Raw genomic sequence first — 27,828 nt, 5'->3', positions numbered from 1 at the left:
TATGATAGTTTAATATCTTCTGTTCACAGTCGGCTGCTGATTGTTACTAGCTGCTGTGGGTGGTAGACTTTTCAAGTATTCAAGAGCTCTCTGTATTGCTGGAGGAATTGGAGGTGGTGTTGGTAGATGATCACCCTGTAAATCATTTAATAATATTAGAATTAACACTTTAACTTCTACTACAGCTTTATTTATAAAGTATATATATATATATATATATAGTATAGTATATATATATACATATATATATATATATATATTAAAATTATAGTCTTCTACCGCATCTATCACGGGGATTGTTCCGAAGAGCTGTTTAACCTGATTCCTGCCGCCGAATTCCACCTTCGCACGACACGCCACAAGTTAGGATTTCATCCCCACCATCTGGATGTGTGGCGGTCCTCTACAGTGCGGTTTTCAAGGAGCTTTCTCCCTCGTACTACAAAGCTATGGAAAGAGCTTCCTTGTGCGGTGTTTCCGGGACAATACGACATGGGTACCTTCAAAAAAGCGCGTACACCTTCCTTAAAGGCCGGCAACGCTCTTGTGATTCTTCTGGTGTTGCAAGAGAATGTGGGCGGCGGTGATCACTTAACACCAGGTGACCCGTACGCTCGTTTGTCCTCCTATTCCATAAAAAAAAAGTAACTAAACAGCTATTTTGTATCTATATCTATCCAACTGCATATAAATAGGCAATTAGTCAGTGTCTACCTCGTTATAACTTAAATAAATATAGTGTTAAAATTTATTTGGTTCCATAATTTTATAACCAAACTTCTATTGAACACCCACTCATAAATTTTTTTTTTACGCCAGTAACAAGATAAGCAATCACCAGATTGCATATCCAAAGCTCAACTACAACTAGTTAGATCTACAGTGCCTTGCTAGAAAACCAACGCATGCCCCTATATCTATCTATCAGTACCCCGTGACTGTGACTCCGTGTCTCAAGGTGACGAGCGCAATTGTAGTACCGCTCAGATTTTTTTGGGCTTCTCAAGAATCCTGAGCGGTACTGCATTGTAATGGGCAGGGCCTATCAAATACCATAAACTGAGCGTCGTGCTGGTCTCATGTCTCAAAAAAATGGTACCGCATTTATCACGGAGAGTGTTCCGAAGAGCTGTTTGACCTCAGCCTAGCTGTCCAATTCCGATCATCCTCGCCTTCTGGATGTGTAGCTTTCGTGCACAATGCTGTTTTCATGGAACTCATTTACCAGGTTCTACCAAACCTTGGAAAGAACTTGCTACTTGCGCAGTGTTGACAGGACGATTAAAAATTATTGTCGTTGTTGGATACGATAATTAATTATGACAATTATTACGACCGTCATTTTCACGAAGCATCCAAAGGTTGATGCAACCTTACAAACTATAACTAAAACACTACTTTTGCAAAATACTCGTTGCTTTAAAAGAGTGGTCGTTGAGTTTATTATTGTACAGCTTTTTCACATAAATATGCTGCCTGTATGAGCCTAGTTTATGCGTAAAATTGTAGCAATATCAACTTGGACCTACTTCTCTAGATGCACTTACCTAGCAGGTTGTAATATGTAGACAGACTACTTCATAATATTACAAATATTAGTTACAAATATAGCTCTTCGCGTAAAATATGTCATTAAGTAATCCATAATTCAAACAATGTTTGCATCATACTATTAAGCCTCTGAATTTAAAATCATACGATTATAATCTAGTTCTGAGCGGGCTTCTTTATATGTAGATTGCAAATTTATGATATGTTGCATACCTTTTATCTCTACTCGTAACTGTACTGGTTTTGTGAGCATCCCACGTTAAGATTTTAACTGGCTGTAAGCTGTTTACTTGCGCTCTCAAAGTAGATATTTTAATGCTAGCTCATTTGCAATAAGGACGTAACAAATTGGCAGTGTTTTAAGAAAACCTTCTTGTTCTAGTTAAAAGTTAAGATCTACAAGATATTCTAAAATATATTTAATAATAATAATAATAATATGCGTCAGACCTGTGAAGAATGATCGCAAGAAAATCAGTAGATCTCTTTTTCTTATAAAGTTTCAATAATTTTTGAGACATGCAAAATGCTAGAATCTAAAATCGAGAATGTGAATGTAGTTTAAATAATTTTTGAGATTACTATAGAGTAAATTTTCCCTGCAAGATGCTAGAATCTATAATCGAGAATGTGACTGCGAATACATCGCGGATTTTAAACTCAGACGTCACTCTAAGTCAGCTGTATGTGAATATACAATTTTTCATTTTGACGTCTTTAAATTTGCCTTAATATAATAGTAGGAGGCAATCCAGAGACCAAAATGTGATAATAACAAACCAGGGGATACAGTTTGGTGTTGAAGCTATGAAGCTATAATGCCACTCAATGGCCAATGAATCAATTGCGTAATGGGCAAGGCGTACCAATTACCATCAGCTGAAAGTGCTGCACTTCTCATCCCTTATTAACATGAAAAAATATTAAGTAATGAAATAACATATACTAATAAATAAAATTAATAAGAAAATAAAGCTCTAAATAAATTAAATAAATACTCAAAAGCACTCTAATAATGTACAAATAAAAACATATTTCAGTGCAGAACAGTAAAACAGGACTTGTCCGTAAGTGGTATTTTATATTTATATTTTTTTTAAACTTTATAATTGAAAGTTTTTTAGATTTAAGGCCTTCCAATCTAGTTTTATATGTTGATTAATATAAGTTAACACCTGCGTATTCACAAAAAAAAATTTTGAAAATCAGTTAAACTAATATCTAAGACTATTTTTTTATGATTATTTTTGTATGGAACGATGAATGTATTGTTTAATTGTAGAAATAACATTCATTGGTATTTTTTATCATATTAATGTTTTTTTTTTTTCAATTTAACACTCCATACGAAAACGGGGCATGTATTTCAGGGGAGCGAATGATGAGCGTTAAATACATTGATTTGTTCCCGAGCTATACACTCATGTGTCATGTGTAATGTATTTTGACGTGGCATTTACATTATAGTAACTTTATTCACACCCTGCACACTTTAAGCTCTCCTAGACTGTTGCGAAACTTGATGACTCATACCCGTCACAATATTCACGCTATAAAGTGCATCGATATTTTATATGATAACGATAATATACTTCATTAGATTTACATAATCAAACATCATTTGTATTAATAATGCTTTTATATTTGTATTAACATTGCTTCACAGCTTTTTACATGTGGGAGGCTCCTTTGCACTCGATGCCGGCTAGATTATGGGTACCACAACGGCGCTTATTTCTGCCGTGAAGCAGTAATGTGTAAGAAGCAGCTAGTGAAATTACTGGGCAAATGCGACTTGACGTCTTGTCTGAAGTAGTGCTGCTCAGAATTTTTGGGTATTTCAAGAATCCTAAACGGAACGGCATTGTAATGGGCATGGCATATCCATTGAAATTAGCTGAGCGTCCTTCTCGTCTCGACCCTTATTTTCATAATAAAAAAAAATTGGTTAATACTGCTGATCTATAGAGCGTACATAGACTTTGCTCTGACTTTACTTAAGTCTAGCTTATCTAAGTGTAATAAAACGCAAACTTTACTTCTGCATTGGGCTTTGGGCGGGTCTTAGCATAAGCTCAATATAATTTCAGCTGTCAAATGAGTATAAAAATAAAATTAAACATTATGCTCAGCTTACACTTAGCTAAGTTATACGGTAAGTAAAGCCCGAGGAAAGTATAAGTACGCTCCGTAAATTTGTGAAAAAGTGAATGAAGACTCAGGAATCTGTTACTTAATTGTTAATATCAGGACGACCGAGCCTTGCTCGTATTTATAAGAATGTACAGAAAAAAAATTCGGATTCGAACCAGGGGTCTTCTGCTTTCCGGATCACCCAACGTCTCATCTGAGCTATTTAGTATTGAATATAGAGGCGAAATATACCTATGTATTCTAATGTTATTGTAGCTGTTTCTCATTAAAACACGGATTAAACTACATTTTTTTAAATTCGAGGTCGATTTATCGCCCCCGAAATCCACTGTACACTAAATTTTATGAATAACGTTGAAGTTGTTTCCGAGATTCAGATTGTATATATATACAAGAATGGCTAGTTTAAAGATATAAGATTTTATTTATAAGCCAACGCAAGATTGAAACAAATGTCAACTTATATATTTCTATTCTTGACACGGCACCATTTATCATAACTTCTAACGTAAAAAATGACTTTGTATCGCTTTTATTTGTATATAGTTAATCATTGCGTAGGCAAATTAGAAGATCAATTTTCTTTTAAGGTAGATCTATAAAACCAAAATAATATGCAAATGCTGTTGTAGTACGAATAATAAAACCTCATTTTTTACTGGGTCAATGTTGATTTCGTATTGTCTGGATCTTTCCGTATAGTTTAAGGTTATTTGAGATAAGGCGTGAACTGTTAAAATGTGAATATAGTCTTATAGCAAATTATTTGTTCGAAAACGAAGACTTAACGCCTATTAGACCAACCACGATTCGCTACGTAGCCTTGTCTTTATGATATTCGAATGACATACCAAATTGCAAAGAGATGTCAAGGATATTGTTAAGATTGATGTATTAAACGCATTTCATATAGAGAATTGATCTTGTATCAGCGACCAAATTTAGCAATTCGTTAGGAATTATTTTAATTAAATTTATTAAAATATTTATATTTTCAATTCAAAATTTTCCGGACGATTTAAAGTGTCAAAAAGCATGGGACGCACTTCTTTCTTAGTTAGCTTTTGATGATTTTAAATCATCTACTGACAGAACAGAGCGTGCTCGTCTTTTGGCGACAAAATGAGTTGGGCTTTTGGTTACAAGCCTTGCCTTTTGCGCCGATTGGAACGCTACTTGACAATATGCATATCACTCCGGCGAGGTATAAAACTGAATGACCCACATCAATGTAGATATGTCATTCAGGGAGATGCTCTTCGTCGTTATGGGCTATCCTGCCTAAGATCGTCAGGCCGTATCAGTCGTTATGCCACCATTAATGAAGTCATCCGCAGGTCATTTGCCGCTCTTAATATACCAGCTGTTTTGGAGCCAAATGGTATTACCCGCCGCGATGACACCGGTGGCTTGGGCATAAGGGTGCTAGTGTGAGACGCGACTTGCGTCGACACTCTAGCTCCTTCTCATTTTCAAGTTACGTCAGTTGGTGCTGGGGCTGCTGCTTCGACTGCTGAAGACAGCAAGCGTCGCAAATATGTCTCAGTGAGTCATACATTTTTATGCCTTTGGTGTCGAGCTACTTGGACCGTGGAGCCCAGAGGCACGGAGGATGTGCAAAGTACTATCTTCCCGCCTCAATAAGGCTACTGGAGACCCAAGCGCTGGCAGCTGTTTCAATCAACGGATCAGACCATCTATCCAACGCCAAAAACTGCTGCTCAAAACGAAATGCTGCCAGTATTCTTGGTACGCTTCCCCGTAATGAAAGTTTTAATTTTATGTAGTCATAGTATTGTAAATATAGTTATAAGATTTCTTTTAATAAATGTGTTTTGCTACATTTATTTATATTCAAAATAGGATATGACATTATTTATTGAAAGTCAAAAACAACCACCCATTCGAAGAAGTATGCCTCGGAACTAAAAAGAACAGGCGCAAGAAACCCAGCGGGCTTTATTTTTCATAAAAATATGGTCACAATGTAATATCGTACAATAAAATGTATTATTATCACTAACCTGAGGGTGGTCGCTCCATTCCCAAATCTCGTATCATTAAGAAAGTCAATTCCCGTTCTCTGTCTAGATAGCATTAATATTCACATGTAGATATAAGTGAATATTATAAGTAGTCGTCGGTTGATTGGTTTTTATTTATAAATATGTCTGTCCGCTACACAATACCATACTATGAACATACAGGCCTAGACACAAACAGGAAATTATCTGTTGTGCTGAACGTAAGTGGGCATATACTATTCAACAAAAAACCAGTCGAGACTTTTCAAATGATTTCATTTAGATTTAGTTTCTCATAAAGATTAGAGATTTATTTAATATTATTATATTACAAAAATAAATTCGAGACTAGAGTCTAAAAGTCCGAAGATATCCGGATTAATCCTTACGGCTGGTAACTTCTATTTGAAGGTAAATTCTGACGAAGAAATATTCTGTTCAAAAAAAGGGCCTTGAGTAAAATAATCATTGTTGATTAGTGCCACCATCTTATTAGATAACATGAAAGCACTTATTTATTAAAAGGATATCAGAAATATTTCATTGTATTTAATGCTACTTCTGAATATGTTGTCTAGAAGTGTTTAGAACTAACCTCTATTTAGTGCAATTCAATCACACTCACATACATACAAATCGCGAGTGTAAGACATAGCTTCTCACGCACACTAAACTAATATTACTGGCTTGTTTTTATCTGTTGTCTAACAGCAAGAGCTATTTAGACGTTTAGAATATCTATGTGTATTTGTTTTGTTTACTGTAGCATCATCAATCTACCTTACTATTCTCAATCAATAGAATCTCAATGGGGCATAGTCATCCATCTTTTTATAATGATTATATTCTTAAAGCAACAGTTGGTCGTAAAACCTGTTATTCTGCAATGCGCAAGATGTTGTTAAGTTTATTGAAATAGTCTTGACACCAGATATCAAAATCAGGGCTTGAAGAAGGCATAATAGCGTGAAGCAAGGATGTTAAAGTTCATGGACGCATGGGTTGGTAAATTTTGTAAGCTTGACTTCTTATATGATTTCTTTATTTCCGGCAGTGAAATATTTATGATATGGAGAACGAGATTCGAGCTTGCGTAATGTTAGGTGATCACTATATTCTTTGGAATTGCAACGTCAGAGAAATTACAACAGCCTTACCAGATATTATTGAGAATGCACGGACTAGTAAAAAAAGAAGGACTCAGCGCCGTGATAATAGCAACTGAAGCACCTTCATGCTAGTGCGTGTGCGGTTACGGGGTATACCAGTTACACAATTTTTTCCCCCTTAAATAATCATATATCCACAAATACTTTGATAGTATTGTTTCCACACTTTTTCACAACGTACGACAGCATTTTAAAAAAAAATATTGCGATGCAAACTGATATGTCACAGACGATGGCAAATCTCATAATGGTGGCCGATCGGCTTGTATTAGTGTAAGTGTATGCGTGGGGCTATGTATTTACACGTTTACTATGTATTTACATGTTTTGGTGCCTCACTGATATGTAAGGTGACACGGAGTCCTTCTTTTTTACTCGTCCCTGTGAGAATGTAGATGTCTAGTATCTACACAAAAGGAGATTGAAACGCTTCCAAACATTCCGGGGCCCAGGTGAAAGAACATGAAAGTAGCACCATTTAAAAGGTTACATTTAAATAATCCATAATTAATAATTTGGTAAGATTTGTCAATCTAGGAGCTGAGTAATTGAAGAAGTTAAGATGAGCTTAAGTCTTAATATATTATGTTATTGACAATTATTGATCTATAGTAGATTTATTAAATGCCTAGCTGCTAAGAATTTATCGTAAAGACTTATATTAGGTAGGTACCTACCTACCGAAACAGTTGACGTAAGTACAGTAGCTGATGACCGCGACTTCGTACGCGGGAATTTAGTTTTTTTATAAATCCCGTGGGAATGCAATGACGAAGACATGAAATGATCTGTCAGACTGTCATTGTCAGTGCGTAGTTAGCGTTGAGGAACAAGGATTTTACTAGAATCGATTTTTAATGACTATCGATTTATTGACTAAATAAAATAATTGGTCAGTTCTGTTTTCTCATGAGAGAATATCAAAAATCAAAATATTATATTAATAATATGGTCATTCGAACTTTAACTTTGCATCTAACTAATATTATTGAGGTAAAAGAGCTGGGTAATTTTTTTTAATCAATTAAATATTCATTCGATTCCAATTTAATCGATTTTTCGATTTTCTCCATTTCTTTCTCTGTTTTAATATTTTTCGTTTTGTAGATTGCATAATGGGCTAGTTTATTGTATTTTACATCAGAAAAATACTATTTTTTTAAGTTTTTTTCAACTTGATTTTTTGCAACATCAGGCCCCAAAGTACCATTTTCCTTTATGATATGTTGGATCTAATAATATTTTGACAGCATTACAAATTATGTTTAATATACATACACTGTATTTGATAGGAATTCATTAGGAAAAGAACATCAATATTATAATGAAAATGATTTAGTTGAATATGACATAAATAATATATTCTAAATTAATTAATATGTCTGGCATCAAATTGCATCTCCATTTTATCTGGGATATTAAAGCGACACGAACTTCTACGAGGATCGTAAAACTGATGAACAATGAGAAAATGAAATATTGAACAAAGATAAATCTTTTTCAATTTGTCAGCGGCAAATATTAGTTTTGTTAGATTGATAGTCGACCAGAGCATAAAAAATACATCATAAATTCGGCCATAGGTTGTTCACATAAATTTTAGTCATTTAGAATAGGTTTTAATTTAAATGGCTGTACATAATGGAGTGCTTATCGCCACGTTAATGTATGGAAGTGAGAGTTGGGTATGGCAGAAGAAGCCTAAAAGCAGAATTAACGCAGTCGACATGCGATCACTGCGTAGTATGTGTGGGGTAATACTGGCTGATAGAATTCCGAATACGGTAATACGAGCGCGCTGTAGTTTGAAAGAGGATGTTGTGACAAGGACTGAAAAAGGAATGCTGAAATGGTTTGGACACGTAGAGCGAATGAGTGAAGAAAGAATGACGCATCAAATATATAAGGCAAGTGTGTGTGGGCAAGTCGGTCGCGGGAGACCTCGTAGAACATTCGTCGACCAAATTGGGGACGTTTTGAGAAAAGGAGAGGTCCGAAGCACCCGCACCCGGCGAGCATGTATGAAAAGAGTAATGAATGTAGAGGAAGCGCGTGAGGTTTGTAAGGATAGAAGCAAATGGCATTCTACTGTCCCTGCCTACCCCAACGGGACAAAAGCGTGAGTGTGTGTATATATGTATTAATTTAAACGTGCGATATTTCAAGAAAGTTCGAGAATAAATGTAGCGTGTAGACTTGTATTGAATATTTAAATACCAGCTTTTTTATTATTTTTTGTGGTTTCTGTTTTACCTATGAAATGGATCATCATCAGCCTAAAGATGTCCACTGCTGGATAAATGCCTCCCCCTAAGATCTCCACGACGATCGCTCCTGCGCTGCCCTCATCCAACGTATTCCGGCGATCTTGACCAGATAATCGGTCCATCTTGTGGGGGGCCTACCAACACTACGTCTACCGATACGTGGTCGCTATTCGAGGACTTTACTACCCCACCGGCCATCTGTCCGTCGAACTATGTGCTCTGCCCACTGCCACTTCAGTTTCGCAATCATTTGGGCTATGTTGACATTGGTTCAAATGGATAAGAAGAATAAATTCAGAAGAACTGGATGGCAGTAAAACTTATAAAGCACGATTTAAGATTTTTATGATTTTATGATAAGGGAGTAAATATTTACTTTATTTATAAACGTAACATAGTTTTATTACATCGAAACACTAACAAACCTGACACTTATAATGAGGATTTTGACACGGCAGTCATATAACTATGTTAATTTGTATGAAACATGTAATAAAAAACAGAATCTGTGTTAATTGTGACATAATGACGAACTTTACAATGTACTGTTAAACACACCAGTCGTAACGCGTGCCAAAACACAAATTTAAACTTAATTGCTTGAGAATCTTTTTTGATTATGGTCATTCATTTGTAATGTGTAATTAATTTGAATTAAGGCCGCTATCTCAAGAAATCGCCATAATAGCTTAAATCATTTCTTACCGGTTTATATAAATCTTTTATATGTTATGTTTTTTTAAAGTACCCTCACTTCTAGGATTAGTACACAAATAAAATTTGATATTAAATTTAATTAACTAAGATGTTAAATTAGTGTTCAATAAAGTTGGTGAGTGCTTATGACTATACGACACATAGTACGAACTATGTTACGAAATATATATTTGAATATATTATTGTATTGTATAAGTATTGAATAATAATTATTTAATTTTAAATTATACAATTCATATGATAGTTATTTATAATCTTATAAACTGAAGATTAAAACCGTTAAGAAATTATTGGTTGAATTCCTTACGAAAAAACAATAGGTCAAGAAATAGGAAAAAAAGGCTTACGAAAGTAAATATATGAAAAAAATTAATAATGGTAGATGGAATCGTTATAGAACATCATTGGCTAAGAACAATCAAAATTTCCGACTACTCAAAAGAGTCTAAGATATCAGAGCGTGATGGCTCAGTAAAATTCGTCACTCACAAAACAAAGTGTTCTGCACTTCTAAAAACTTTTCACTACAAAATACAAACTTTCGTAATGTTGTAGTTAAACGTCTAATTAATTATTTTGTATTTTTTTATGGATTCCTCTAGATTAGCAATAGTTAAATCTCTAACACTGCAACGAAAACCAGTGCGAGGCTCCTTTGAACAGGAAGCCGGCTAGATTATGGGTACCACAACGGCGCTTATTTCTGCCGTGAACAGTAATGTGTAAACATTACTGTGTTTCGGTCTGAAAGGCTAGTGAAATTACGGCAAATGAGACTTAACATCTTATGTCTCAAGGTGACGAGCGCAATTGTAGTGCCGCTCAGAATTTTTGGGTTTTTCAAGAATCCTGAGCGGCACTGCATTGTAATGGGTAGGGCGTGTCAATTACCATCAGCTGAACGTCCTGCCCGTCTCGTCCCTTATTTTCATAAAAAAAAAACTAATTAGGAAACAAATAAGTCAGAATTAGTGGAATCATTTAACTTCTTACTAAAAAAAAACGAATGAAAACTCATTATTTCCATGATAAACTTAAATGTTAATTCGTATTCGAACCTGAGGTTGGAATCCATTTTCGTCTGCGATGTAGGAGAGGGAAATTGGAGTGCCATCCGGTGACTTGTAGCTAAATTTCCCTTCTGCAACCTGAACCTCCTCGCCTTCACCTTTCCCAAAGTTTTTCACGTAACCCGATTCCTCTGCAATTATTTCATTGCCTGTCTCGTAACTGTAACATTGTTGTTCATTAAATGTTATGTATTTTTTAATTTATTTTTAAGTCTTCTTCTTGTAAAGTTTTATTGAAAATAGGATTCAAAATCACTTATTGAACGTCAAAAACTACCACCCATTCAACGCCTCAATGCCTCAGACCTGAGAAAAACGAGTGGAAGAAATTCAGCGGCTTTTACTTATAATAATATGGATAACAATGTAATATCGTACAATAAACATGTATAATTAAAGAGCCTGAGGGTGCCACTTCATTCCAAGTCTCTGGTATCATTAAGAAAATAATTTATGTTATAATAAGCTTTACCACATAAACGTTTTATTAACGATTCTTTTAAATTTCACATTTGTTTGTTTTGTACATTATCTGGGATCATGTTGTAAAAGCATATACATCGCCCAATAAAAGACTTACTAACTCGACTTAACCGAGTAGTGGGCATAACAAATTTATGTTTATTTGTCGTGTTAACATTATGATTATCACAGCTTCTAGAAAATTCCTTAATGTACTTATGAACATATAGAACATTAACAAGAATATACAAATTGAGATTCAACAGTCAAAATGTTTATTTCTTTAAATGATTCTTTAGATAGATGTAATTTTAGAATAAAATATATCAGACTCTTATACTAGAGACTGTTTTTTGGTTCTAATTTAATGTAACTTTCTAATCAGACAATAAGTTATAATTCATTTATAAACATATAGATATCGATTTTCTGTTTACTATAGGCAATCGTCATATAACATAATTGATGTGTTACTTATTACTATGTGTTATTTATACAATATTCACACAGCTGTAAACATGTAGACAAGTTTAAAATTAATTTTATTATGATGACGTAATTATGTCTGTCTGTTCGTGCTATTTATCGGTTTGGTTATAGACAGTAACTCAAAGAAAAATTCAAAGAAATGAATATTATGACTGTTCATTGTCATTTATGAAACTTTAATATACTTTAGCAAAAATCGTCACCTTTTTGCTCTTAATTGTGATTTTTCTTATTATAACACTAGAAATAAGAGATTATTTGTAAGTAATTTTAGTAGGCTTCATAAGATACATAATAGCTTAGAGGGTAAATGTGTTCAGGCATTATCAATAAATAAATTTAAAAGTTTTGTTAAAAAATGGCTCTGTCGTAAATCCTACAATCCACAGCTGAATATCTAAGTGATTGGAAAGCCTGAGACCAGAAAATGAATATTTTATAGCTTAAACAATGACAGTACAATAATGTATATTTTTTTAAAATAGCGCAAAAAAGAATGCTGCCAGAGTGTCTTGCGCCGTTTCTTCTCTTTCAGAGTGCCAATTTTTTCCGAAGCGGTAGTAGTATTAGAAATGACATCAAAAAGAATACTAAAGGAATCAATTTTGAGAAAATGAATGCCTTTTTTTGCCTTTTATTCTACTTAATGTCACTTCAAGTTAATGTCATAAGCTGACACTGAGAAATCCCTACTAAAATTATAAATGTGAATGTAAGTTTGTTTGTTACGCTTTTACGCCGGAGCTACTGAACCGATTTTGATGAAATTTGGTACAGCTCTAGTCTATACTAGAGCTTGGGAAATGACATAGGCTAGATTTTATCCCGGAATAATCCATGGTTCCTGCGGGTATTGCGTAAAACTGAAATTTGTGTCATATGTCTGTCAAATGTCGATGAGCTATAACTATACCAAAAGTAGGTTTAGTTTGCTATATATATGCTATATATCTTCCTCGAAATAAGATTCATATAATATGTTGAGAACGGGAGCGAAAACGGAAACCGGAACTGGAATAGGACATGAGATAATCTTCAATTCCAAACTTTCTTATTATTTTTAAATACCTCTTATTTTTGCGAACGAAGTCGTGGGTATCAGCTAGTAAAAATCCCACCTTAAATGTATAAAGAGCGAAGTTCAATCTACAAATTAATACGATAAATTTCTGGTTCTCCTCCTAATATTAATATCCAGTCATTTTCTCATTACTGTAGCTTATAATTAATATTTCATTATCGTGAACACCTACAACCTAAAGGCCTTATTTTGCGGCAAAGTAAATAACTAATGCCATAGTCATGCAATCATGTTGTCAGAGCTAAATGAAATAATTGACTCTAACTTAGCACTTGGAATTATTACTTCATATTTATTTAAAATAAATTTATTAATAGTAGCAAGAAATAAAACTTTATTTTAAGCTACTGCTTACTAGCGCTATATAGAAGAACGTTAAGGCCTGGATTCACTTTGATTAGTGATTAGTGCAAGTGATTAGTGTAGGTGATAAGTGATTAGGAGAAAACAAGTATGGACAGCGACTGATTAGTGCAGGTGATTAGTTGGCTGCGTAGTAACGTGATTAGAAGCGTGTTCTATTTTTTTGCGAGTGAAGTGCGAGTAGCCACGTCCCGCGCGCCCTTCCTTTCCCCTCTCGCAGTGTGCCTGCCACTAAACACGAGAGCAAAGTAATATTCCGTCGTATCTTCAGCAGCCAATTCCTTAAAGAGTTGGTAGCTTGCGCCATGAATGGGTCTTCTATTAATCCATTTTGGAACCCATATTTTTTGTCTTGCATGTTCAGCTTTCAAAAGTGCAAGAGCGCTTCTCTATGTTCGTCCATACTTGCTGATCGACACCTAACAAAAAGTTGTCAGGTACACTAAACAAGAATTGGACACTACTTGCACTATACACCTGCACTAATCATCCTCAATAACTAATCACTTGCACTCGCACTAATCAAAGTGAATACAGGCCTTTATACATGGTAGAAGTCGTGGTTTGAGAGAAGAACAGTTAAAACTTATAATGCCTACTACTCGGCAAAGTCGAGTTTCAAGCAGTCTTCAAAGTCACCCAGCGAGTGATACTCAGTATTTAATAAGTATTATAGATTAATACTAGCTGACCCAATAGACATTGTTCTGTACATAATAAATGAAATACTGTTTTTAAAGAATTTGTCAATAATCTATATATATATATATATATAAGAGAATGTATGTTTGTATGTTCCCTAATAACTCCTAAACTATTCGACCGATCTCAATAAATCTTTTGTACTAGATTCGCTGAAGCTCAAGGAAAGTTTACATATATAATTTATATGGCAAAACAACGCTTGCCAGGTCACCTTGTATTTCATAACATCAAGAATTATTTCGTAAAATATGCTCCCTGTTCTTATAATGAAATTGTTTTGCAGCAAAACTGTCAAACCGTGCGTCAATAAATTCTCTCTTAGAAAATATGTCCATACAAAACAATTAATATTGGGAATAAAAATAATTATTGTTCTCAAATGGAATTAAAAACTATCCTATCTTTCAAACTGCACTCCATGAAGTTATCTCCATTAAAATCCGTTCATTAGTTTAGGAGTTCACTGGAAACAAACATCAGGACATTGGATCTATAAAATATATAAAGATATTGCTTCGGCTGTATCGCATATCGTCCCGAAGTAATCCGTGCCGAAGATTCGTGCATTAAGACAATAAAAAGTTAACGCCATTAAGGCTGTGGTCACGTGAAATATGTATATGACGTCATAAATCGCCGCCATATTCTACTGTGAGCACTGGCGTTTTCGAGGTAAGGTACTCGCAGTACTTTGATCACGTGATCAGTCCTATATTTAGCATGACATATTGTGCAATAATCCAAGATGGACGAAGACAACAATGAACGAAGACTTTATAAAATCCTATCTATCCAAATCTACCTATCTAATTGAAGAGTTTAGCTCAGCTGGTGTTAGAAACGGGTGATTTAGAAGCTATAAGATATTTTACCACGTAAACTTAAAAAAAAATCACTTACAGCCATTTATAGGTGCCGTCTGGGTTGGGTCCATCTTTTTCAAATCGTACAATTGGGATTGGTTCCTTTGTTTGAGAAGTTTGCGCCGATAGCGTCGTCACAACAGAGCATAAAAATAACAAAGAGATCTGAAAGAATATTAGCACTTGATTAATAAATCTTTTAAGTTTAAATTTGCAAATATATATAATTCACATTTGGTTTCATATAGGAAATGCGTGCGTCTAATCGGTAGATGTATACCACACGGGAATTTTTAAGAGGTACCCGATCTTGCTACATGTATTACCGAGTTTTCACACCCGTTGATGATCAGATGTTTTTTTTTATATTTTTTATTCGCTTGAACAACACAATGGCTTTTTTATTATGTAGTGATTTTTATTAACAGGGATACATATCATTCAAGCTCTATAAAGATTTTAGTGTTGATCATCAAATTCGACTACGACAGTAACTTGACCATAACGACGTTACGGTAGGTGACTCAAATTTCCGCATAGCATAAAAACGATTCGGCCGAGTATCGTTTATTTGCTCCCAAGAATTGAAGAGTTCCGTTGTTTTGTCATGTATCCCATAATCAGAACCAAACCAAACTCTCACCAAACTACCTTTGAAGTATTTCCTTTAAAATAAAAAATAATACAATAAAGATGAATAATCGAAATCGGTTGGCGCGATATTGAGTTATTCGTAAATTTGTTGCACACATACTTAAAGCAACCTTGAGATTTTTATGGTTTTCTCATGGATACCATTGTCAGACCTGGACCATATTGGGACCAAGGGACCACATGGGAAGCACTAGCTTTCAACTAAGAAAAATTCTGAGTTAACAAACATATTTTTTTTTATGCCAATACGGAACGAGACGAACAGGACGCTCAACTGATGCTAATTGATACGCCCTGCCCATTACAATGCAGTGCCTTTCAGGATTCTTGAAAAACCCAAAAACTGAGCGGCACTACAATTGCGCTCGTCACCTTGAGACATAAGATGTTAAGTCTCATTTGCCCAGTAATTACACTAGCTACGGCGCCCTTCAGACCGAAACACAGTAATGCTTACACATTACTGCTTCACGGCAGAAATAGGCGCTGTTGTGGTACCCATAATCTGGCCGGTATCCCGTACAAAGAAGCCTACCACTGGTAATATACCGTCGAATTGAGAACCTCATCCTTTTTTGAAGTCGGTTAAAAACATGTTGTGTTTTAGTTTTTTTATTTTCAGTCGCGTTTGAATTCCAAAATTGAACGTAACAAAAGACTAAGACTGGCCTGATATGGGAGGAAGGCAAGAATAAATTAAGTGGATGGGTGAAGTTGACTTCCAATCCGTTTCTTAGGCATCGTCCAAACAAAACGAACAAAAATTCCTCCATCTCATTCACTCGCCACGCCACACATACTCTATCTGTTTCGCTCCATAGTTTATTCCACTGAATTTGTCAAATGTAAACCGATTTTTTAAAATAGTCTAAGTATTATAAAAAATCGTCATATGTTACATATTATAACGCCTACATATTTCTCTATAGCAAAATATGCTGTTTGCATATTCTTGGAAATAATTCAGAAGTAGAAAATTTTAAGTACTTATTTGATATATTTATTGATCTATTTGAATCAGTTTATTTTTATAACAAGCATAATTATTATTATGATTAAGCATAATTTATTAATTTAGCAAGCATATTATTATAGAGATAATGATACGAATACAAAATAGGTGTCACACGAAATGTACAAGAATTTTTTGAGGAATTAGCCTATTTATATATATATATATATATATATATATATATATATATATATATATATATATATATATATTTTATTGTTCACGGTACCACATTAAAAGTATTATTATATAAAACAACGAATATATAAAACCAATCAGGATATTTACATTCAAGTAAGCCACAATCACGTTATGAAACGAAAAAAAAAAATGTAGTAGGGTTGTGCCTGGCATTATTTTATGGGCAATTGTTCTTACACGCAGTTTTGCCATTTAAATAGGCACATAGATAAAATTTGTAATAAAATTAAAAAAAAAATATTATTTTTTTCTGTTTAAGGACCTCTCTCATCCGGATGAGGAGGGGATGGTTATTTATATTCAAGTAAGCCACCATCTCGCTATGAAACAAAAAAAAAAAAGTGTAGAGTTGTCCCTGGCATTATTTTATGGGCATTATTGTTCTTACACGCTGGCACATAAATAAAATTTGTAATAAAATTTAAAAAAAAATTTTTTTTTTCTCTTTAAGGACCGCTCTCATATTCCGGTGGAGGAGGGGATGGCACGACACTAATCTATGCGAAAAATAGTGGCACTAGGCCGCTACTTCACGCACTTACTCGCCTATTTACGCCCCGGGAAGCACATTACTATATTAATTTAAACCATTATTGATGAATGAACAAAATTCACAACTTCTACGAACCGGCTTCTTTAAAATTAGTTTCGTATTATAAGCGAGTTCAAACAAACAAACAAAAAACCCTTCAAATAATATTATTATAGCTACACACGAAACTATACATGTTAGGTGCATAATGATAGGCATGCCGGAAGGCTGTAGTTCAGATGTACGAACGAACAATGAAACACCCACATAAGTTCAAACCGCTCGTGATGTATTTGCGGTCACGTTCTAAATTAAACCCACCTTATCTAATATGTAATAAACTTTAGAAATCAAATGTTACAAGCATAAGGAAGAATTCCTAAGTACATATAAGACGAGGTTATTCCCGCAACTTTGTCTGTGCGGTTATGAAAATTTAGTTCAAATTATACGACTTTTTGAAGTTATACTAATCTTGGCGCGTTGGGGAAAAAAATTCAAGAGTGAATTTTTACGATGCGCGCGCACAACGTCACGCAAATTCGACACCCTGACGTTAGCTTGTTAATTAGACCATTTGTAACATATGTCTACTGAACCACAACAAATGGACGAGAATTAAATAAATTTCAATATATAATTTCGATTTATATACTTATATATATATTTATTTATTTAATTATTTATTTATTGATGTTTGTTTCCGAGTCATGGATGTTTATATATATTTATGTATGTTTATATGTATTTATGTATGTTTAAGTAAGTATATTGTATTAAATATATCGTTGTCTTGTAACCCATAACACAGGCAATGTGCTTAATTTGGGGCAAGATAATTTGTGTAAAAGTGTGTCAATATTAATATGTCAATTTATATACAAATTTTATCAGCTAGGGGATAGAGGAACTTAAATGAATGAATGAAATGCATGAAAACCTGAAGCAGCTTTAAGCAATTCTGTTAAGACGTATCTTAAAATAATAGAATAAATAATAGAGTAAAATACTTAAGTAACGTAAACTATTATATATTATATATATATATATATATATATTTTTATACTTAAGTTTTTATAGAAAACCGAACCAAAAATGATAGATGCCAATTATATAAATTAACAAAACAACAAGAAAAATGGAATAATTTTATCGAATTACGAGTAATGTATTGTCATCGGTCCTCGATAAATCTACGAAGTATGAACGAAATCTGGCTGTTTAACGTGGGTCAAAATCGCGTCCAAATGAGTCGGTTACAAACAAACATACATACAGATGAAGCTAATAAAAAGCGTGCAAAATGAAGTCACTTCCACTGTCTGTCCGTTTAGATCTTTTAAAGTTTTCAACGGATTCGAATGAATGCATTTTCAGAAATAGATATAGTGATTAAAGAGGAAGCTTTATGTGTATAAATTATTCGTATCGGGTTTTTCGTTAAGTTATGGCGGGTTTAAAAATAAGTAAGAAAAATGTCACGGTTTAAGCAAACTGTCCTACGCTTAGTCTAATAACAAACACTAATAACAGTTAATAACGTAAGTAATCTTTTTTGAGACTTTATATCTAATATATAAAATTCTCGTGTCATGGTGTTAAAATTTGAACTCCTCCGAAATGGCTTGACCGACCGTAGGTCCGAGAATCGGACAACATCTATTTTTCGTCCCCCTAAATGTTAAGGGAGGTCCACACGTGTTTTTTTTTTAATTTTTTTGACATTTTTTTTTAAATTTGTTTGATTTTTTTCACCCATTTACGATCAACAGTTACTTAAGTATCGCGATTTTAATATCGGCAATACAACGTTTGCTGGGTCAGCTAGTATTAAGTTTATACGTTATATTTAAAACCTCACGGGCAGCAGAGCGTTTTACTATATATTGTATAGGTGGAATAATATTTTTCAAAGTCTAAGTCAACTACATACATAACTTTATTCAATTAGGCTTAAACTATGCGCCATGAATCGTCACTATAAATATTTCTTTTAAATTACTGTATCTACCATATTACGTCATTAATCGACGCTGTGGAAATTGCAGCCATCTAATTGTTACTTATGAGATACATCCCAATCACAGACAGATAGACGGACAGACAACAGTGTCGTAGCAAAAGAGTACCCGTTGATTAACCCTTTAGACACGCAACCCTGAACCCAAAGTTTCAAAAAACAAGGATAAACTTATTGCTTAAGCACTTATTCTTGTCAAGAACATCCTTTATGAATAAGAAGAAAATAAGCAGGCTAAAATAATATTTATTATACACTGGGAAGTCACACGTCAAAAGCTCTTTGAACGTGACTGGCATAAAACTTGGCGTGATGGATTACAGGGCAAATAAACCACGTCTCGTGATGTGATAGCAATCTGTGCATAAGTTCATTTTACTTCACGTAAGAGTTTTGAGTTTTAACGGAATAATATTTTGCATTAATTCTGTAAAATAGTTTCACTGATTTTTTTTGAAGTATTTCAGATTATTTCCAAATCTTAAATTTTGCAATAGCTAAAGTTATGGTTGATTCAGTTAATTACAATAATAAAATTAATAGTGGCACACTTTTTACACATTAATTATCATGTATTTTCTAAATATATGTATAAGATTACGATATATTTAATAGGATATAAACACTAACATATATATAAATACACATACCAAAAGTTAATGATAAATATGTGAAGAGAATTCTCAATTATTAGGTAATTATTACTAATTTACTTATTTAATATCAGATTACATTAACGTACTGCCCAAAGAGATGCCAGAAATGTAAGTAAATACCAGAAAATCAAAACACGCTTAGATACTTCCTGAAAAAAGAATAGGATTTGAAAAAAAGTTTGAACCACTTACCCTGATATACCCGTGAGGTTGTCATGGTACTTATTTTATAAAAATGTTATGTATTTGTTCTGTATTGGCCAATAAACTAAAAGAAGGGATTGTGTGGTTTTATGAAACCACGGTAAAAGTGAAACTTTTTAACATTATAGACATTTAACTAAAAATTTTTGGAATAATATTCCATTAAGGGTATAAAAATTGCTTTATCAATCTTAATTTTATACTCGGAAAATTGGAATGATAAGGGGAAATAATAAAAGTAGACTAAGTCTCCAACCAATATTTTAATTGAACTCTGTGTCTTAGCGCTGGTTCAAAATATTGATTGAAAAGGATTAAAAATTATGAAATCTGAATAGTTTTGAATACTTTCAATTTTTGTATATATAGATATACAGTTTACATGGGGTGACTGATTCCCAATACTTTTAATCAGGGAGATTACGACATATATATATATATATATATACATATACTTAACAATCATTTAGATTATAGTCACATTAAAAAACTGAAAACAATATTTTATAAGGGTTTCATTCAAGAACTATAGGCGCCACCCGACCGTCACGCGACATGCAACACTCAGAAGAAAAAGTTTGAGACGAAGTAATAAAAGTTTCACTTTAAAAAAACATATAAACATCCATGACACGCAAACAAATAATCATATTAATTATTATTTTAATGTTTGCACCCACTGAGATTCGAACCCGGGGCCTTTAGCTCTTTTTTAGGCAGAGCCTCTAACCACTGGGCTATTGATCATTTTGTGATGCTAGTTTTTAATCCCAAAAAGGTTATATAGAAGAGAAAAGAGATCGTAAATATACAGTAAGATTTTGTTATAGAAAATACCAGACGTAATTTTACATAAAAAAAAAGCTTTTAAATGCCTAAAATAATGGGTGTAGTGTTTATTAAAAAAGTATATCAATACTACCAGAGTCGCAGAGTGAGTAAAAATCTAAATTGAAAGGAATTTTTTAATATTTTACTATTTAGTGGGATTTTTGTCGCTTATTTTTTTTTCTCTAAATATATTAAGAAATACTACATCATGAACCAGTTTTTTTTGTTTTAATTTATAATAACAGTATTAACTATATGTCGGATCTTATACTTCTCGCTACATACTTAACGCTACTTCAGGTGGAGCATCTGCTTATTACATAACTATCTAATATATAAAATTCTCGTGTCGCGGTGTTTGTAGTTAAACTCCTCCGAAACTGCTTGACCGATTTTCATGAAATTTTGTGTGCATATTGGGTAGGTCTGAGAATCAGACATCTATTTTTTATCCCCCTAAATGTTAAGCGTAGTCCACCCCAAAAATTTTTTTTTTGATAAATTATTTATTTTTTATTTTTTTATGATACAACTTTAAAAAATACAACTTCAAATTTTCACTTGTCTACGATAAACACCTATTTTTCTATCGCGATTTTTATATTATTCTGTTACATCCACAGATCCGCAATAGGGTTGCGAGATGGCAATGGATTTTTTTATTTATTACTTTATATGGCAATACAAAGTTTGCTGGGTCAGCTAGTATATTATAAAATTTCATATTATATTTAGTATTATCGGTATTTTAGCAAATGCTAAATCCTAGGTTCAATGTAAATTTACAATGAAACTCGACTGAATGAAATTTTCGTTATTACATAGACGAATGCACAAAAAATGTCGAGAAATTTTAAGAAAATATTTGTTTTTTTTGAGCGATAAGGAATAATACTTATTCGAAACAGGTTTTACCAGTGGGAGGCTCCTTTGCACAAATGCCGGCTAGCTTATGGGCACCACAACGGTGCCTATTTCCGCCGTGAAGCAGTAATGTGTTTAAGCATTACGGTGTTTTGGTCAGAAGGGCGGCGTAGCTAGTGAATTTATTGGGCAACCGAGACTTAACATGTTATGTCTCAAGGAAACGAGCGCAAATGTAGTGCCGCTCAGAATTTTTGGATTCTTCAAGTATCCTGTGCGGCACTGTATTGTAATGGGCAGGGCGTATCAATTACCATCAGCTGAACATTCTACTGCTGAATACCTACCCAAATAATGTAGCTAGCTTTTAGATTTGTTTCAGAGCAAGTTAATTTCTTTTAAAATATTTTTAATATAAAAAATAGAAATCGGTGTCGGTAAGTTGCAAGTTAGTGATCAAAAATCTTTATTCTTCCATTGTAAATGAAATATGATAAATATATATATATACTAAACTGACCCAGCAAACGTTGTATTGCCGATATTAAAATCGCGATACAAAAGTAACTGTTGATCGTAGATGGTTGAAAATTTGAAGTTGTTTGTATTTTTTAATGCTGACTCATAATCAAACAAATTAAAAAGAAATGTCAAAATAAATAAAAAATAAACTCGACGTAGACCATACTTAACATTTAGGGGGATGAAAAATAGATGTTGTCCGATTCTCAGACCTACCCAATATGCACTTTAAATGATTTGACAGATAAATACATTAGTGATTTAAATTTTAATAAAATTAAATTTTTTATTTATCTTATGTCAAATCATTTGTATGCTCTTGTATTCTATGAAATTTATTTAATTTTTATTTCAATACAGAAAGTAATCTCTTTCATGGATGATTCACGCTGGATTTTTATTAATAAATATTTGAAGCTAATGTCGTAGTGAAAAATAAAATGTTAAATATTGATATTAGACACACATATTATTGAAATTAATGTAGATGTATTTATATCGAAACCTGTTGAAATAATAGCTCTTTTGTGTTGACTGATCTTCGGATATTTTGTAGATAACGACGTTTATAATAAGATAATACAAAAAAAAATATATTATGTGTAATAATTACTTTATTTATATTAAGCCGATCTATATTTCTGATATTATATAAGTCAACGTCAAAAACAACGTTATTCAATTAGTCTTAAACTAAGCGCTTGTGAATTGTCAATATAAATATTTAATTTTAACTACTGACTCTACCAAATGTCCGAAAAAGTAGAGCCCGTGAGAAGAACATACAAGAAACTCAACGGCCACTCTTTTCAGCAAATAGAGTATTTTACAATAGCTGAAATATACATAAGAAATTAGTTTGTAAGGTGCTGCATCCGATATATTGTGAATCGTGTTTAAATAATATAAAATAATTTATGTATAGTAAATAATAAATTGATTAAATATAAATTATCGTTTATGGGATGCATCAAATCTCTTAGAAACTCATTTTAAAATGTATATAATTATTTCTTACCATATTGACGAACATGTTGGAGATAATTTGATGTGTTCACAAAGTTTCACTACATGTATGTGCCCAGTGACACCGCATAAGGTTTATATACTGCCATCTTTACCTATGAACTTACGTGCACCCAATATCCGGAACAGACGCTGGGATTTGTACTCGTCTCGTCGTATGAATGTTTGGTTACCTGTAGTGCTGATATTATGATAAAAAATAAAATCTTAAGTTATTATATATAACAAGGGAAATATTATATTTCACTTCAAAAAAAGAGGATGTTCGAATTCGAATCTTTTTCTATGGTTGTTGTACTAATCTAAATAAATCGCTGTTTGTTAGTCTCGCTAAAACTCGAGATCGGCTGAACCAATTTATTGGCGCACGGTTTGACAGTTCTGCTGTGAAACAATTTCATTACGACAGCAGGGTGCATATTTTACAAAGTAATTTTTGATGTTATGATATATTATTGACAAATTCATATAAAAACATAATTTTATTTATTATATACAGAACAACGTCTGTCGGGTCAGCTAGTTTGAAAATAAAAATGATGGAACGCAATTATCCATCCATCGGAACTTTTTAAAGATAATTATTTATGAGTGGTGACCAGGTTGTGAAGCAACTATAAACGATCCAAAATCGCGACATTACACAATTCCCTAAATTACTCATGAGTTGCAATATTAGACTGGATTTTCTATGAATGAATTATTATAGATATATTGGTATATTCACCTGAAAGTAAAAAAATACAGACACTTGCAGAAATAGGGATAAAAATACATACGAACTGAGGAGAACTCAGAGATTTATTTAATTAAAATGGGTTGAAAAAAAAATATCTCATATTATGCATGCATATCCAAAAATGTGTGATATATTTTTAATTTTATATTGCACTAATATATACAAATCAGTAAAGATTGGTTTATGGAGTCGTATGTAAGAATTTATAATAAAATACTAAATCGACCCTAAATGGTCTTTAAGTATACACAAATAAGCAATATACAATAAAGTTACATTGATAAAGTATATATTAGTATTCACGCAAGATTTCTACAGCGTTTCCACCTCGATTTTATCGAAAATCAAATGCCACTCCATATGAAAGTGCAGTGATAGAAATGGCAACACACATTGTGCTCTAACGTAATATTTTCAAGCTATAAATAATATGATAATTTAGCGGAACGGGTTTAATATATTTTTATTTTGTATTTTTTAATTATTTTGGTAACTTGCAGATAGTTTACAATGATAACTTATTAAATAATTAAAGTTATTGATTATTTAAAAGTTTTCACATATATATATAGAACTATTCCTAGAATGTAATGTTACGCTTTAAAACTAACTTACCTGAGGCTGACATCCTTTAATCGTTTAATACATAAACATAAATCGATTTTCCGGTGATCTTGACCAGATCGTAGGTCCCATTCGGGGACTTTACTGCCCCAACGGCCATCTGTCCGTCGAACTATGTGCCCTGCCCACTGCTACTTTTGTTTCGCAATCGTTTGGACTATGTCGGTTACTTTGGTTCTCCTACGGATCTTCTCATTTCTGATTCGATCTTGCAGGAAAACTCCGAGCATAGCCCTCTCCATTGCCCTCTGAGCGACCATGAGCTTTCTCATAAGGCCATATTTAGCGACCACGTCTGCGTACCGTAAGTCATCACTGGCAACACACACTGGTTGAAAACCTGCGTCTTCAGACACTGCGGTATTTGGGACGAGAAGATTTTATGGAGCTTCCTGAACGCTGCCCATCCGAGTTGGATTCAACGAGTGACCTCTTTCTCGAAATTGGACCTACCTAACTGGATTGTTTGTCCGAGGTAGACCGATCGACAATTTCGAGGATACAGTTCCCAATTGTTGTGGGAGTAGGTGCGACATGGACATTTGAATAATCGTCTGGTCCATCTTCATTTTGAGACCTTCTCCTTGGGAAGCTATATTGAGGCCTTCGAGCATATGGCTTAAGTCTTCCATGGTCTCTGTCATGATTAAGATATGGTCTGCGAATCGAAGGTGAGTGATGTATTAGCCGTTGATGTTGATGCGCAGTCCTTTCCAGTCCAGTAGCTTAAAGACATCTTCCAACGCAGCGGAGTACAGCTTGGGCGATACGACATCGCCCTGTCTGACTACCCGCTGCAGTCGGTTAATCTTCGAGGTCTGATCCTGGAGACGGACTGACATGGTATACAAACACTTCAACGGTTCGATATATTGGTAATCAATGTGGCACCTCTGGAGAAACTGAAGCACCGCCCAGGTTTCGATCGAATCAAAGGCTTTCTCATAGTTCACGAACGCCAAGCATAGTGGCTGGTTATACTCCTCTGTCTTCTGTATAACCTGCCGCAGCGTATGTATGTGGTCTATGGTGATAAAGCCTTTTCGAAAACCGGCATGTTCGGGAGGCTGGAAGTCGTCGAGCCTGCACACGAGACGATACGTGATAACCCTAGAAAACAGCTTATATACATGGCTCAGAAGTGATATGGGCCTATAGTTCTTCAAAAGCATTTTATCACCCTTTTTGAAGAACAGCACCAGTATACTTCTGTGCCATGCTTGCGGCGTTTTGCCCTCGAGGATGATGGAATTGAATAGTTTCTAGAGGGTCTTAATTTCAGGGGTACCACCAGCTCTCAGAATCTCAGTTGTCCATCATCACCTGGCGTCTTGTTATTTTTAAGCTGTTTTAGGGCCATACCAATCTCGTACAGGCTAACGTCTGGGATATCTTCGGTATAGTGTCGGGTTAATTTTGGGTCTTTAGCCTTGTTGGTAACAGGTGTCCGTGCGGTCGTGTATAACTGTCCGTAGAACTTCTAGACTTCCGTCAAAAGTTCGGGCTTAGACGAAACGACCCTGCCGTCACCGGTCTTCAGCTTTGTCAGCTAGCTCTGCCCGATTGACAAATTTCGTGCGAATACTTTTGAGCCTTTGTTATGCTCTATGGCCGCCTTCATACAATCTGTATTGTGCTGGCGTATATCGTGAGTCAATGACTTGGAGATCTGTCTATTTAGCTGCCTGTACTGGGAAGCATCGTCCGGGGACTGAAGGGTCATTTGGCGTCTTAAATTGATGGATGTAAATCCATCAATTTGAGGGTATAATCTGAGATTTTCCGGTTCTTTTTGAACGGCTGGCCTTGAAAAACTTAGACTCAGCCGTTTGAACAGCTGCCACTAACCTGTTATTATACTCGTCCAGGTCTACGCAGTAACCGAGGCATTCGAAGCGGTTTTGCAATTCGAGTTGCAAGTTTTTGGGGTTGTGGATCTGGATGGGTGCATGTCGGAGCGTAGATTTCACCAGTCGAGACCGCTCCAGTTGCGGATTGATATTCAATGTGCCTCTTACTATGCGGTGATCGCTCCCAGTTTTCACTTAGTTGATCACGGAGACATCATTCAATATATGTCTATTGGTCGACATAATGAAATCAATCTTATTTTTGGTGGCACCGTCGGGGCTGATCCAAGTCGATTTGCGTTGTTCTGGCTTCATGAAGAAGGAGTTCATCATAAAGAGATCCTCCTTCTCCGTGAAGTCAGCCAGCATCTGGCATCGGGCGTTTCGATTTCTATAGCCAGATTTCCCCACTCTCAAGTCATCGCCGTTACGTTTGCCCAGTTTTGCATTGAAGTCTCCCATGACAACGTTGAAGTTGCAAAACAAACTTGTGTGATTTATCTAAGGGTTCTGACTGTTTTCAATATTCAACACTGCGCAGAAAAGTAAAGCTGAAAAGTGACTGTGCTTAATCTCCCAATTTCATATTTGAATAAAGGAACTCAGGAAGTCAATGTGAATGGCAGGAGATATTGTGGCTATCTTCACACTGGTGTATATATCTATTGGCTTGTACATTGAGAAATTATCATCTCAAACATAATATTAAGTAATATGCTTGCAGACAGCTTAATCGCCACATTAATTAGAATGTGAAAATTATGTAGAAGCAACGCACCACACATGGACAGGGTCCTTAAAGGGCAAGGCAATTATAATTTATTGTGAAATACAAAGATGGCCTATCATAATAATTGTGCTAGATTCCTGCTTGTAGTATTTATTTTATGGAGCTAATAAAAATAACATATAATTCTAATTAATGTTATCATAACAAAATTAACACTCGTCTTTGGCGCCACAATTGGCATAATTTCATATTAATATTTTACGTATGAGCACAAAAATAAGTAGTTTATATGTGCAGTATTGGTGGGGTGCATTATTAACACCGTACCTATTTCAGCCACATGATAATCTGATGGTTACGGGCGCAGAGCTAATCTGATCAAAGTAATACTAAACTAAAGTATCAAATTTTCCGATTAATTGTAATAGGTACTTTGAATTGTCATAGA

General features: G+C 34.2%; 1 protein-coding gene across 1 annotated transcript; it reads right to left on the bottom strand.

Annotated features, from left to right (window-relative positions):
- Positions 1-9: 9 nt before the first annotated feature.
- On the bottom strand, positions 10-25,444 carry LOC126964717 (endocuticle structural glycoprotein ABD-4-like). The gene is made up of 4 exons (XM_050807993.1): positions 25,304-25,444; positions 14,953-15,080; positions 10,941-11,112; positions 10-135 (listed from the first exon to the last, which is right to left on the bottom strand). The coding sequence occupies exons 1-4, from the start codon at positions 25,442-25,444 to the stop codon at positions 10-12; spliced, it is 567 nt and encodes a 188-aa protein (XP_050663950.1).
- Positions 25,445-27,828: the final 2,384 nt, after the last annotated feature.

This window comes from Leptidea sinapis, chromosome 5 (assembly GCF_905404315.1).
Source record: "Leptidea sinapis chromosome 5, ilLepSina1.1, whole genome shotgun sequence".
Taxonomy (NCBI): domain Eukaryota; kingdom Metazoa; phylum Arthropoda; class Insecta; order Lepidoptera; family Pieridae; genus Leptidea; species Leptidea sinapis.
The sequence above is the reverse complement of the archived record's forward strand: the minus strand, read 5'-3'. Positions and strand labels throughout refer to the sequence as shown.